Genomic DNA, 13,395 nt, shown 5'->3' with positions numbered 1-13,395 from the left:
TCAGCCCGTCTGGACGTCCCGCAGCCGGGCCAAGGCCGCAGCCACACCGTCGCTCAGCGAAGATTCGGCCGGAGCTGCCGGAGGCTCGTCAACCTTGTCGGGGGTTTCTGGTGTTTCCGCCTCGACGACAGCAGAGAGGTTGTTGTTGGTGTTGTTGCGACCGGGCTTGGGCCGGGGGCGTGTGCTCCGGGCCTTTGTCTTCTGGACGCGGAACGGGGCCTCGACAGCGCGGCGCCAGCCCTGAACCTTTTTCTCACCCCAACCGGTGACGAGGGCGAGCTGTTCGGGCTCGGCCAAGACGGCACGACGGACGCTGCCAAAGGCGCTGACCAGAGCGACGGCGTCGGCCTTGTTGATGGCACGCGGCACGGTGGCGAACTGGACGAGGCGCTCGGCATAGCCGGCAGCCTGCTGGCCGCGAATGGCGGCGAAGCCGGTCGCGTGCTCAAATGTCTTGTACAGCTCAAGGTAGCGGGCAGCCTCGGCGACCGACCAGCAGAGCAGCAGCGTCATCTGGTTGACGAGCGATGTCTTGGCCAGCTCGCGCAGCGGCTCCTCGTGGCCGTCAATGTCGACGAGCGTCAGCAGCACCCGCAGCTGGTATCGTCCCTGCAGTCCTTGGATGCGTGCGTAGATGTATTCGGGGTGCAGCCGGTGGTACTTGAGGCTGAGGAAGAGCGCGCACGTCGTCGTGCCCAGCCCGTAGTCTGCCACAATGTCGCTGTACTCCCACGCCACCGTCCGCAGCTGCGACAGCACCGGGTTGTTCTTCTGCCGCGGCGACACCAGGATCGTCGACCCCGACGACGGCACCACTGTCGGCCGTCCGCTTCCGGCCGTCGTGCCCGGAGGCCCCGGGAGCACCTGCGGCGTCGGCTGCACGATGCCGGCCCCCGGCCGCTCTATCCGCTGTGGCGTCGGCTGCTGTATCGGCACGCGTGTTGCAGGTGTCGGCCGCTGTGCCACTGCCAATTGCTGACCAGCTGCGGCTGGCTTTGCTGGCCCGGCACTCAACACGGCCGGCTGGGACGGCTTGGCCACGTCGGCTGCCGCCAGGGCTGCCAGAAAGTCGGCATCGGCACCAAAGTCATCGTCATCCATGGTGGAGGCTGAGCTTGTCGTCTGCAGGCTCCAGCTGACTTTAGTTTGGGGCGAGGATACACTACAGTCTAAATACCCACTTTAAGTGGGTCATGTGAGCACTGACTGCATCTTCACAACAGCATCAACTAAACTCTATATTATAGAGTGCTCTGTTTCCATCTCTACCTTCCTATTTGTATCTTCCATATATCATACCCATACCCATTGTTCTTGTCGCATCAGCCGGATGCAATTATTGTAAACATTAAGGAGTGATAAGCCAGTCATTCGTCGTTATGTCCGTCTCCAGTCGTCAGGTTCAAACAAAACAGTAAGCAGAAAGAGGTGCGCAAAGAGCAAAGGTGCAGGGAGAAGGCCGATCATCGCTGTTCCTCGGCCGAATCGTATGCGCTCTCGCTCATCTGGCCGTCCTCATCGCGCCGCTTGCCAGTCGACACCGACGTCAGCTCGTCGTGGATCTTGTACAGCGCCTGCAGCCAGAGGCTGAACATGGCCTCGATCTGGCCGCTGCTGCCGTTGCGCTTGCGCCGTGCCTCGTCGACCAGCTGATCCCGCAGCCGCTCGTACGCCTCGATCATGACCAGGATCTGCAGAGCCGGGGCAGCGGTCGAGCCGATGGTGGACGCGCCGTGCAGGCCAGCCGACATCACGTGACGATCCACCACCGCCGACGAGAGCTCACGCGTCAGCAGATCCAGGCAGATCTGCAGGCTCAGGCCGTCGGCCTGTGGCGGCGGCGTGGACGGACGCACGGGCGCTCTGCTCTTGGCGTTATGGACGATTTGGACGTTGCTGCCGTTGCTGACGTGCTTGCTAAAGTTGGGAGGTGCAGCTGGTGTAGTCAGTGCGATTCGTGGAAACATGGGCGATGGAAGTGGCGATGTCGTCGACACCGACTCGGCCGTATCCCTCTTCCTCTGCGACGCGGGCGACAGCATAAACCGGCGCTGCTCGGGCACCAAGCGGCCATGCTGTCGTACTATTGGTTTGTCGGCCTCGTCGTCCGTCTCCGGCTCAAGCACCGAGTGGGCGTCTGTGAACATGGAGTTGCGCGACGCCAGCAGCGCGCGATACTGTTCGGCGATGCACTCGATGCTGGACTGTGATTGCAGCAGCGAGAGCTCTGCCGCCACCGTTGTCGTGGCCGCCAGTACCTGGGGCGATTCGGGGGGGGTCTGGATGCCGAGGGCGGCGCTGCACTCCTGTGAAAGGTTCTGAGGCTCTTTTTGCTCTTTTTGCTCTTTCTGCTCCTGGCTGTCGCTGCTGTCGTTGCTGCCGCTTTCAAGCTGGCCAATCACAAACACGGGCGTCTTGGGCTTGCGGCGAGGCTGCGAGAGGGACGCGCTGGACGCGTTGGACACAGTGGACACGGTGGACGTCGGCGAGTCGAGCGCTTTCGGCGGCGGCGCCGGCTCGCTGACGCCTCGGTAGTGCTTTTGGGTGCCGTTGCGGCTCAGGTGGCTCAGCTCGGGCACGACACGGCCGGCGTACGGCGAAGGGAAGTGGTTGGACGAGCAGGCGCTGCTCGGGGGAGTGCTGACGGAGGACGAGGACGAGTGCGGCGGCGACAAGGGCATGCCGTAGGATGTGGCGAACGACCGGATGGATGGCGGCGACAGTGGTGGCGGAGACATGGGCGAGAGTGGTGCCAGCGGTGACACGATCGATGCAGCCATGGAGTGGCGCGCAGAGAAGGAATAGGCCGGGTCGTTTTGACGGGAGAACGGGGCAATAGGCTGCTGGTGATGATGCGGCCGATGGAACTGGGGGTAGTGTCGGGGAACCGACTGAGGCAGAACGAGAGGTGCCGGCACCGGCCTGCTCTGGGCCCGTTCTTGGGCGTCGACCATGACCATAACGCGGGCCTGTGTCTCGGCTTGCGTCTTCTTTTCGGCAGCAGACAGGCTGACGGGTGGATGAGGCTGGATGCTGCTGATGACGATGCTATGACGGTTCGGCGATGTTGCTGTGCCGGGACGAGAGCCGCTGACGGCACCATGACGACTGGGCGACATTGCCGTGCCGGGGCAAGAGCTGTTGACGGTGGTTCCGTAACCGGTTGCAGGTCGTGTGACCGGGGCTGAGGCCGGCTGCTGCTGCGGCTGCGGCTGCCTCGCTTCGTACTTGATCGACAGGAAAGAACCGTCGGTGACGTGTGTCAACGGCGGCCGATCAGTCGGTTTGCTGGCATCGGCCTCGCTCGTCGACTTGTTGGTCACCTTCTGGAGCTTCCGTCTCAGCCGAGGCGTCCTTTCATTCGATTTGTCATTCGATTTGTCATTCGGCTTGTCATTCGGCTTGTCATTCGGCTTGTCATTCGGCTTGTCGTTGGACTTGTCCCTCGACTTGTCCCTCGACTTGTCCCTCGACTTGTCCCTCGACTTGTCCCTTGACTTGTCTCTTGACCGGCTCTCGGACCGGAAGCCAAACAGCGGTGCAAACGGCAGAGAAAGGCTTCTCCGGCGTTCTGTGAAAGCCATGGCGGATGGTGGAGCGAATAGCCTCACGTCCGTTCGATTGCTGCTCGCACACACCAATGGGGTGCGAAAAAGGTAGGTAAAGAGGATACAGCAGGAGAACCGGATGGCAGAATGGGGAAAGCAGAAGGGGCAGAAGGAGCAGAAGCCGAGGAAGGGACCACCAGAGCTTTATCAACCCCAGATATAGGGCCAGCCATCAGGCCCATCGCCAACCTTCTTTCTCTTTTCCTCCGTATGCAACCCTTTCTAGCGTCCTTTCCCACAAGGAAGAGGGGGGTTCGCACGCAGGCTGACCAGCAGCTCTCACGACGGCCAAGCCCTCGTATTCTCACTAACCACCATGCAAGGAGACACACCACCAGAACACCATTGTGGTGGGCAATAGCTGCTGGGAAACGAGCCACCTGCTAAGGTGGTACTTTGCGTTGCCTGTAGACGCCCACCAGCCACCACGTACTTGCTACCAGGGTCCGTGCAGTGAGTGTTTGTAAGGTGCAGCAGTAGCGTGATAAATTCAGCAGGTTGGGGGTCGAACCAGCAGAAGCTGCCAGCTCAGGCCCCCCCAACCTCGCCTTAGCTGGGTCTGCTCAGCGAATGGCCGCAGGGCGATGGATTCCAGCCACCGAAAGAGGGGAGGCGAATAGAAACGAGATGCAGACGGATGCAATGACACTGCAACGCAAATTCAATAAAGATGCAGCAGCAAGGAGGATCAGCAAGTCGAGCAGGTCGAGTCGAGCAGATCGAGCAGTCGACCAAAGTCGCATGCCTCGTCCAGACGTTTGCGTGGATCGGCGACGGGCCGTCTCGAACGGGTGCTGTAGTGCACATTCCATGAGGTACGAGTACTCCGTACTCGCAAAAGGTCCTTTGGCCAGAAGCACAGACCCGAGTCTAATAATATCAATCGCGTGGCCCACATCCGAGATCGAGCGATCCAGAAAAACCAGGGCTGCTTCGAGACCGATCCACTCTCGTATGTCATCCGATACGAGAAGTTGGCTGCGACAGGCCGTTGTCATAATCATGCATCTGCGTGCTGGCCGGACGACCATGGCTACGGAGTCGAGTACTTTCACGGCGTCCCGGACAGGCCCGTTGGGACCATGCAGCCAACGGCCAGTCGGTCCGGACAGAGAGGTCGCGCAAAGGCTGGCCGGCCTCGTATTTTGTCTGCTGCTGTTGGTTCTGCCGTCCGGGCTCGGCCTGCAGGTTTTCGCCACGCCGAGAGGCCCAGCCGTCCGCTTTCATTGGGCTGCCAAGCTTTTCTTTACGAGAACCGGTCGCGAGTGGAATACTGTGTTGATGCACGGTGCCTGGATTTAATCGCACTGTATTTACATCTTCACCAGGAGCTTCCCCGACAGTTCAGCCTGAGCCAAATGGGAGGTCGGACAAGAAACAATCTGGCAGCTCCAGCGATGTGAGCCGTTGTGCGCTGGGTCTCGTCAGACGCGGTAGCTCTTGTCAACGCATTTTTCCATCAATCAGAAGTCTGAATTGGCGGATTTAGTGTGTGTTAACGGTGTTACTGGACGAAGCCCCACGCCAATTGCTTCTACCCCTCATACGACACGGCGAATTGAGTCCGTGGAGGGTTGAATAAAAGGCAGGTCGAAGCCAATTGCTTTTTTTGCTTAAAGGCTCTTAAGTCTCTGTGTAGCTGCTGCCACTGTGTGCACTCGACTGCCAACCTGTAGTCTTCAGCTTGTGCCCATTTACAGTCACCATGACAGACATCACCATCACCGGATGGGTTACGCGGGACGTCCGCTTTCCCACGTCGCTCGACAAGACGGGATCGGACGCAATGAACGCTGCGGGCGACTACTCCTCAGCGTACTGCATTCTCCAGACAGATTCCGAGTACTCTGGCCACGGGATGGTGTGTTTTCTCTATTTCTTTTTTTCTTTTTCTTTTTCTTTTTTTTTCTTTGCTTTTTCTTTTTCCCTTTCTCTCTGTGTCTCTGACCGAAGCTAGACCTTCACGATTGGACGCGGAAACGACCTCGTGACGGCAGCCATCAACTACGTGGCAGAACGGATCCGTGGACGCACGCTGCAGTCGCTGGTGGCCAACTGGGGCCAGACGTGGCGACACCTAGTCAACGACAGCCAGCTGCGGTGGATCGGGCCGGAGAAGGGGGTGATCCACCTGGCGTTGGGGGCGGTGGTCAACGCGGTATGGGACCTGTGGGCCAAGGTGCTGGGCAAGCCGGTGTGGCGGATCGTGGCCGAGATGACGCCAGAGGAGTTTGTGCGCTGCATTGACTTCCGCTACATCACGGACGCGCTGACGCCAGCCGAAGCGGTGGCGCTGCTGCAGGAGGCGCAGACGGGCAAGGCCGAGCGGATGGTCGAGGCTGAGCGCAACCGGGCAGTGCCGGCTTACACGACATCGGCCGGCTGGCTGGGCTACGGCGAGGACAAGATGGAGTCGCTGCTGCGCGAAACACTCGCCCACGGCTACCGGCACTTCAAGATCAAGGTGGGCGGCAGCGTGGAGACGGACCGGCGACGGCTGGCGATTGCACGGCGAGTGATCGGCTACGATGCCGACAACGTGCTCATGGTGGACGCAAACCAGGTGTGGTCGGTGCCGGAGGCGATCGAGTACATGACGCAGCTGAGCGAGTTTCGGCCGTGGTTCATCGAGGAGCCGACGTCGCCCGACGACGTGCTCGGCCACAAGGCGGTGCGCGAGGCTCTGCGGCCGTTTGGCATCGGCGTGGCCACGGGTGAGATGTGCCAAAACCGGGTCGTGTTTAAGCAGCTGCTGATGGCCGGCGCCATCGATGTCTGCCAGATCGATGCCTGTCGCATGGGCGGCGTCAACGAGGTGCTTGCCGTCCTGCTCATGGCCAAGAAGTTTGGCGTCCCCATCGTGCCACATTCGGGCGGCGTCGGCCTGCCCGAGTACACCCAGCACCTCAGCACGATCGACTACGTGGCCGTCAGCGGCAAGCTGTCCGTGCTCGAGTACGTCGACCACCTGCACGAGCACTTTCTGCATCCAGCCGTCATCCGTGACGGCTACTACACCACTCCGACCGAGGCCGGCTACAGCGTCGAGATGAAGTCCGAGAGCATGGACCGCTTCGAGTTTCCTGGCAAGCCCGGCGTCAGCTGGTGGCAGTCCGATGAAGCCCGGACCATTCTGGACGGCGACAAGATTTAGGGAGGAGCTGAAGAGAGGATGAGAAACGATGGGGGTCAAGCAGCAGATTTGCTTGTCCGCAGGGCAACGATGGCATCCTGTATAGTGACAGCCTGTAACGATATACGACGTGGACGGCCGGCGACAGGCGCTATCCTTGGCAGCACAACAGCATATAGAAGAGAAACGGGTTCTTGGAATTGTATTCTGCACTGTATTCTGCACTGTCACTGCTACTTTTCCTCATGACCGGCCGTGGCGACGTCGAGAATGGCCGTCTCCAGGCCGGGAACGTGGACGACGTGGATGCCGGCAGCTTCGAGCGTGCTGCGACCGGTGTTCTGCGCCACAAACTTGTCCGGTTCCGTGACGCCGACATAGACCGTTACCGAGCGCTGGTGGCCGGCAAGCCGCAGCACCCGGGCGACACAAGGGTCATTGCCGCTGAGCCGTAACGAGCACGGCTCCATGGTCGTGTAGAGGGCCAGCTGGGCCGGAAGGGCGGTCAATGGCAGGGCGGACAGATCCTCCTCGGCTACACCGTGCTGGGCTGCCAGCTTCATGAAGCAGCACTGCTCGGCGTGCGTGTTGCCATGCAGCTCGAGCGTGAAGCCGTCGGCGAGGATGCGGCCACTGGCCGCGTCGACCAGCACAGCCCCGACACGAAAGTTGGACGGCCGCGGCGGCGACTTCTCTGCGAGCGACAGCGCATGGCGCATATAGGCCGGGTGGTCGGCCGGCGCGATCGGCTCCATGGTGTAAAGGAGATTTAGATGTGGGAGAGGACAGAAAATGGAAACGGGAAAGTCCCTACGGAGTACTTCGTACAGGCATACCACGCTAAGCCTTAGCGCCCGCCAGTGACCCCGCGCCCTGTACGGAGTAGAGAGACGCGCTAAACGCGTCTTGCTTCATTTACGGAATACTGCTTCTGAGCTTCCACCGACACAACCATCATCGACTTCTCACCTTCTCTCCTCCTCGACCGCCAACCCGATGGACTCGTTCGAAGAGCTTGCCGGCGGCGAGCCACCGATCATCGACCCGTACGCGGTGCTGGGCCTCGAGCGCGCGGCCACAGCCGACCAAGTCAAGACGGCCTACCGCAAGGCGGCGCTGCGCTGTCATCCCGACAAGGTCAGCGAGGACTGCAAGGCGGCGGCGCACGAGGAGTTCCAGGCGGTGGCGCTGGCATACGCGGTGCTGTCGGATGTGACGCGCCGCAAACGCTACGACGCGACCGGTTCGACGGCCGAGTCGATGTTGGGTCTGGACGGCGACGACGACACCTTTAGCTGGTCCGACTTTTACCGCGCCGCGTTTGCCGATGCCGTCTCGGCCAGTGCCATTGAGCAGTTTGCCCAGTCGTACCGCCGTTCGGATGAGGAGCGCGCCGACGTGCTGGCGGCTTACGAGCGCGCCCACGGCCGCATGGACGACGTGTACGAGTCCGTCATGCTGAGCAGCGTGCTCGACGACGACGTCCGCTTCCGCGCCATCATCGACGCCGCCATCGCCGCCGGCGACGTGTCTACCTTTTCGGCCTACACGGCCGAGACCAAACGGAGCAGGACCGCGCGCGTGGCCGAGGCGCGGCGCGAAAACAAAGAGGCCGAGCAGTACGCCCGCGAATTGGGCGTGCACGATAAGCTCTTCGGTCAGGGCGAGGCCACAAACAACACGAGAAAGACGCGAAAGACGAGAAACACAAAGACGGGGGCCGACGACGACCAGGCCGGCCTGGCAGCCCTGATCCAGAAGCGACAGCAAGACCGCTCGGCCACCTTTCTCGACAGCCTGGCGGCTAAATACGGCGCCACTGAGCCCAAGACCAAGGCTGGCAAGGGCAGGAAACGCACGGCCGCAGACGAGGACGACGGCGAGCCGTCCGAGGAGGCCTTCCAGGCAGCAGCCGCACGGCTGAAGAGCGGCAAGGCCAAGAGCACAAAGAGGACCCGGCGGTAAAGCACAGGCTCCCAGACGAGAGACAGGATTGGAATGGGTTACTACCGGCGTTTGGCGTTGATAGCAGAGGCAGACGAATACAAGGCACTGAACAAGGCACTGTACCATGTCACGTGCTCACTAGAGCTGCCTAAATCGGGAATCCAGTGGCATCGCCAGCAACGCGTCTAGACAATCTCCACACGTCCCCGGCCATGCCATGACAGAGACGCGGTCAGCCCTCGTCTACTACCCGCAATACTGCTTCCACCTGGCACCGACCCTTAACAAGTGGTGTCCTCTCCGCCTTGCCGATGTGCAGAGGCTGGCGACGCGTGCCGAATTCGAGGGTGGGTGGCCGTCCTTCTATCTTCCGATCTCCTCCGTCCTCTCTCCTGCTGACGGGCGGCATCAGGCCAGAATGTGTATTTTCACCGGAACTACCCGCTGAAATGGGTCCGTGTTGCCGGAGTTGTGGTGGCATGCGACGAGTATTACGGCCGGCTCGTCTACACGATCGACGACGGCAGCGGAGCGACGACCGAGTGTGTGACGAAGCGGGAAGCCGACCCAGGCGGGAAGCCGGCCGGCACGGACACGGCGCCAGAAGAGCGAGAAGACCTGCCGGGCCTGCAGGTCGGCCAGGTCGTCGGCGTCAAGGGCGAGCTGCGACAGTTCCGCGATCTGCTGCAGGTGCAGATCGTGCAGATCGTGCGGCTGCGCTCGACCGAGGACGAGGTGCGCTTCTGGGCCAAGACCCAGGCCTTTGCCGGCGTGTTGGGCCAGCCGTGGGTGCTAGGCAGGCGTGTGGTGCAGCAGTGTCGGGAGGCGGCCGAGAAAAAGACGAGCAGGCCGGCCGAGAGGAAGAAGACGGCCCGCAGCCGACGCCGGAAACAGGACGTCGAGCGAGAGACGTCTCCCCCGCCAAAGAGACCGGTCCCGGACCAGACGGCTGCTGTGCCGCCCGAGCCACCTAAGAAATGGAGTTTGGGATCGGGTTCGGAGGCCGTGGCATCTGGTCTTGCGGATGATTCTTCTTCTTGTCAGCCGCTCAGACGTCCTAAGAAATGGAATTTAGGATCAGGCGAGGAAGTCGTGGCGTCTGTCTCTGCGGTGTCTCCTCGTCAACGACCTCCGAAACGATGGCTTCTGGAGCCAGCGACGTTTCTGGGACAGAGTTAGCTCAGACATGGATTGGCGAGTTGCATCTTTTGTTTGGCATTCAGATGATAGAATAAGGATCCCTAGAAGAATAGAAGGAAGTTACGCTTGTGTGCGGCCGTTCCTTCCTGTTAAGCGCTGGGTTGTGGAGAATGTAAATGTATCTCAAAAATCAACTCGTTTTAATTTCATATCCTACTTCTACTATCCAACATAATCCATTACCACTCAACTCAAGAAGGGCAATCAACAAGAGCCACGACAGGTGTGCGTGACCGGGGTAGGCTTGAGGAGGGGAATAAGTGGGTTTCCGGGCCGTTATTTTAGGCGGTCGCCAAACCTGTCGATGCTCATCAGGCTCGACAGCACAGCAGACAACGACGACGGCCATGGACATATTCGCGACGCCCGTGGCGACGACACCGCCGCCGGCGCAGATCAGGATGCGGGAGGACCACCCACTGGCCTGCCAGGGAGTGGACAGGAGGACGCGGCAGGCCAGCGGGCCGCTGCAGACGAACAAGTTCTATGCGAACCTGCTGCTGGGCGAGCAGGACTTCCCGGTATACATGCTGCCGTACTCAGTGTCGTGGACCAAGGGCCGAAGTCCGACATGTGGCTGGGGCCTGACAGTGTCTCACGTGACGGCCGAGCAACGGGTATTTGGGCCGCCGGCAGCCGAGTGTCGCCATGACACAGCGAGCGGTGCGGCGACGGCGGCGGGCTACTACTTCAGTCCGCCTATCGTGCAGAACATAGTGCTAGACGCGGCCGAGCTAGGCGATGGGACGACGCTGGCGGTCGAGGACCTGACGCACATGTCGGCGACGGTGAGCGTGCGGCCGGCCGGCCAGCAACGGCCAGCCGTGCAGTTTCCGCTGGTACAGGGCCAGGCCTTTGTCACCGGGCTGTACGACGGGTCTCGACCGGTGGTGCGATCGGCCATGGCGATTACGTCGGTCGACGGATTGGTGCCGGATGCAGCCACGGGCGGAGCTGTGGGCAGCGGACAGGCGGTGGTCGGACGCGGCGGTGCTGTACGGCGGTTTGTGCTGCAGCTGAACGATGGTGCCACGTGGTTTCTGTACGCACGACACCGACCAGGAACGACGCCGCTGGTGCTGCAGCGCACTGCCGTCATCAGCGTGCTAGAGGCTCGGCAGCCCTTTTGCGGCCTGCTGCAGGTGGCACGGGCGATGCCAGAACCAGGCGGATCGATGGGTCTCAGCATGCTCGTCTACGACCGGTCAGCCGGCGTCTATGCCACGGGCGTGATGCTGTCGGGACGCACGGCGGCCACAGACGGCCAGGCCGACCGATCGGATGGCTCGTACCGCTTCGGATTTGCCAAGGCGCCGGCTGTGGGCGGAAACGACCAGCAAAACACGCCGCTGCTCATATTTGCGCTGCCACACCACCGGGCCTCGTTCGACCAGCAGACGCGCGTGGCGTCGACATACCTGCAGCTGCAGACGCCGACCAACGGAATCGCAAGGGCAGTCGCGGCCGACGCCTGGACCATGGTCGAGCCAGAGCTGCCGGTGGACATGGGCTTTCTGCCGTGGGACCCGCAGACGCGGCGGACGGTGCGCTCGCTCTCGTCGGCGGCCGTGCGGCAGACCATCTGGGAGGTGGCCCGGCAGGAGCTGGCCCAAGACATGGACGCGCAGTCCAACCTGGACTCGGTCTACTTTTCTGGCAAGGTGAGTTTTGTGCTCCGCGGATTGAAATGCCATCCGCTGACCTCCAGGGCCTCGCCAAATTCGCCACCATCGTGCTGTGCGCACGCGAGCTGCTGGGCGACGAAGCACTGGCAGCTGCCGGGCTGCGGAAGCTGCAGGCTGCCTTTGCCCGGTTTGCCGAGAACCGACAGCGCCACCCACTGGTATACGAGAGCGCATGGGGCGGGCTGGTGTCGTCGGCCACGTACACGACGGGCGACGCGATGGCAGACTTTGGCAACGCCTACTACAACGACCACCACTTCCACTACGGCTACCTGGTGTACGCGGGGGCCGTGCTGGGCCACCTGGACGGGGCGTGGCTGCGGACCCACGGGGCGTACGTGGACACGCTGGTGCGCGATTACGCCAATCCGAGCCGGCAGGACGGCTTCTTCCCGGTCTTCCGCAGCTTCGACTGGTACCACGGCCACAGCTGGGCACACGGGCTGTTTGCGGCCATGGACGGCAAGGACCAGGAGTCGAGCTCGGAGGACGGACTGGCCGCCTACGCGATCAAGCTGTGGGGACAAGTGCGCGGCGACGTGGCCATGGAGGCACGCGGCAGCCTGATGCTGGCCGTGCTGGCGCGATCGCTGCAGACGTACTACTACTACGAGCCCAACAGCCGCAGCAGCCGGGACGACGGCGGCCACGCGGTGGTGCCAGCAGCCTTTGCAGCCAACCGCGTCGTCGGCATCCTGATGGAAAACAAGATGGACCACACGACGTACTTTGGAGCCGCGCGAGAGTACATCCACGGCATCCACATGCTGCCGCTACTGCCGTGCTCACCGCTGATCCGACCGCCCTCGTTTGTGGCCGAGGAGTGGACCGACGCCTTTGGCCATGGCCGCGCTGACGCTGTGGCCGGTGGCTGGCGCGGCGTGCTGTACGGCAATCTGGCCACGGCCGATCCGGGCGCGGCATACGCGTTTTTCAGCCAGCCTGCCTTTGACCCCGGCTGGCTGGACGGCGGAGCGAGCCGGACATGGTATCTGTGCTATGCAGCAGCACTGCAGGAAGGGGGGGGCAGATGGGCGAGGTGACAAGGCGACGGCAACTAGGCAACGGGGCGACGAGAGCGACCAGATACGGCAAACGAGAGCAACGAGAGAAATGAGACGGAACTGAGACATTAGTCACGTGAACACAAATACGGAAGCACAACCATTGACAGCCACGTGACCTCACCAACAATACGGTACCCTACGTCACTCCGTCCCCTCACTCTACGGCCGTTTTACAATGCTACCCTGAGCCGGCGGCCTCCTCAAGTCTCACACAAGTACCCGTCCTCTGCCGACTCGCAGATAAGATCGGTCCACTACGATCTCGGAAGACCCCACCAACAGACGCTTGCCCCAAAGCGCTTAGTCACCCACCTCGCAGTGCCGCGATGCACACAGCCACTCTTGGCACGCTAAGCAGGACTTGGCGCCCATGTTTCCGTGCGAGAAGCAGAGAGGTTCGCGTCACAGCTTCAGCGAGTTCCACTTCGGTCTCAGACAAGCCCGCAGTGTCCGAGCTCCCTGTTGCTGGGCGCTATGTACTCCGTATCTTAAGATGCTTTTCCTGGGAAACCCCCTAACCCTCTTCTCCTAGCTCGCTCTCCTTTCCCGTCCTGTCACTCGTTTCACTCGTTTTACCCGGACTTCCAAGACCGTCTAGACCGCTTTCTGTCTCCTGTCACTCTCCCTCAACTCTTGGCAGCGTCAGTGTTAGCTGCAATCTCTGATCGCCGGGCAACAAAGACGCGCCAACCGGAGCGACGTGTACGAAGCCACTACCTACATAGTACGACCACTCAGATACCACGACACCAACA

At 61.7% G+C, this 13,395-nt stretch overlaps 6 protein-coding genes across 6 annotated transcripts; 2 read left to right on the top strand and 4 right to left on the bottom strand.

Moving 5' to 3' along the window:
• CMQ_2606 (mating-type switching protein swi10) lies at positions 1-1,101 on the bottom strand (the record flags this gene model as incomplete). Its single annotated transcript, XM_014316684.1, has 1 exon — positions 1-1,101. One exon carries the CDS (start codon positions 1,099-1,101, stop codon positions 1-3), a length of 1,101 nt encoding a protein of 366 aa, XP_014172159.1.
• Positions 1,102-1,463: 362 nt separating this feature from the next.
• On the bottom strand, positions 1,464-3,584 carry CMQ_2509 (uncharacterized protein; the record flags this gene model as incomplete). Its single annotated transcript, XM_014316587.1, has 1 exon — positions 1,464-3,584. One exon carries the CDS (start codon positions 3,582-3,584, stop codon positions 1,464-1,466), a length of 2,121 nt encoding a protein of 706 aa, XP_014172062.1.
• A 981-nt stretch (positions 3,585-4,565) lies between these two features.
• On the bottom strand, positions 4,566-4,835 carry CMQ_2960 (uncharacterized protein; the record flags this gene model as incomplete). Its single annotated transcript, XM_014317038.1, has 1 exon — positions 4,566-4,835. One exon carries the CDS (start codon positions 4,833-4,835, stop codon positions 4,566-4,568), a length of 270 nt encoding a protein of 89 aa, XP_014172513.1.
• Positions 4,836-5,313: 478 nt separating this feature from the next.
• CMQ_2706 (mandelate racemase muconate lactonizing enzyme family protein) lies at positions 5,314-6,762 on the top strand (the record flags this gene model as incomplete). The annotated part of the gene is made up of 2 exons (XM_014316784.1): positions 5,314-5,469; positions 5,566-6,762. The coding sequence occupies 2 exons, from the start codon at positions 5,314-5,316 to the stop codon at positions 6,760-6,762; spliced, it is 1,353 nt and encodes a 450-aa protein (XP_014172259.1).
• Positions 6,763-6,974: 212 nt separating this feature from the next.
• Positions 6,975-7,496, bottom strand: CMQ_2770 (cytidine and deoxycytidylate deaminase; the record flags this gene model as incomplete). Its single annotated transcript, XM_014316848.1, has 1 exon — positions 6,975-7,496. The coding sequence occupies one exon, from the start codon at positions 7,494-7,496 to the stop codon at positions 6,975-6,977; it is 522 nt and encodes a 173-aa protein (XP_014172323.1).
• Positions 7,497-7,737: 241 nt separating this feature from the next.
• On the top strand, positions 7,738-12,616 carry CMQ_2673 (beta-glucanase; the record flags this gene model as incomplete). The annotated part of the gene is made up of 5 exons (XM_014316751.1): positions 7,738-8,702; positions 8,854-9,035; positions 9,101-9,703; positions 10,204-11,549; positions 11,597-12,616. 5 exons carry the CDS (start codon positions 7,738-7,740, stop codon positions 12,614-12,616), a joined length of 4,116 nt encoding a protein of 1,371 aa, XP_014172226.1.
• Between the last annotated feature and the right edge of the window lie 779 nt (positions 12,617-13,395).

The sequence above is a fragment of the Grosmannia clavigera genome (assembly GCF_000143105.1).
Source record: "Grosmannia clavigera kw1407 unplaced genomic scaffold GCSC_144, whole genome shotgun sequence".
Classification (NCBI taxonomy): domain Eukaryota; kingdom Fungi; phylum Ascomycota; class Sordariomycetes; order Ophiostomatales; family Ophiostomataceae; genus Leptographium; species Leptographium clavigerum.
Note: the sequence above shows the minus strand (reverse complement) of the source record. Positions and strands in the feature narration are given on the sequence as shown.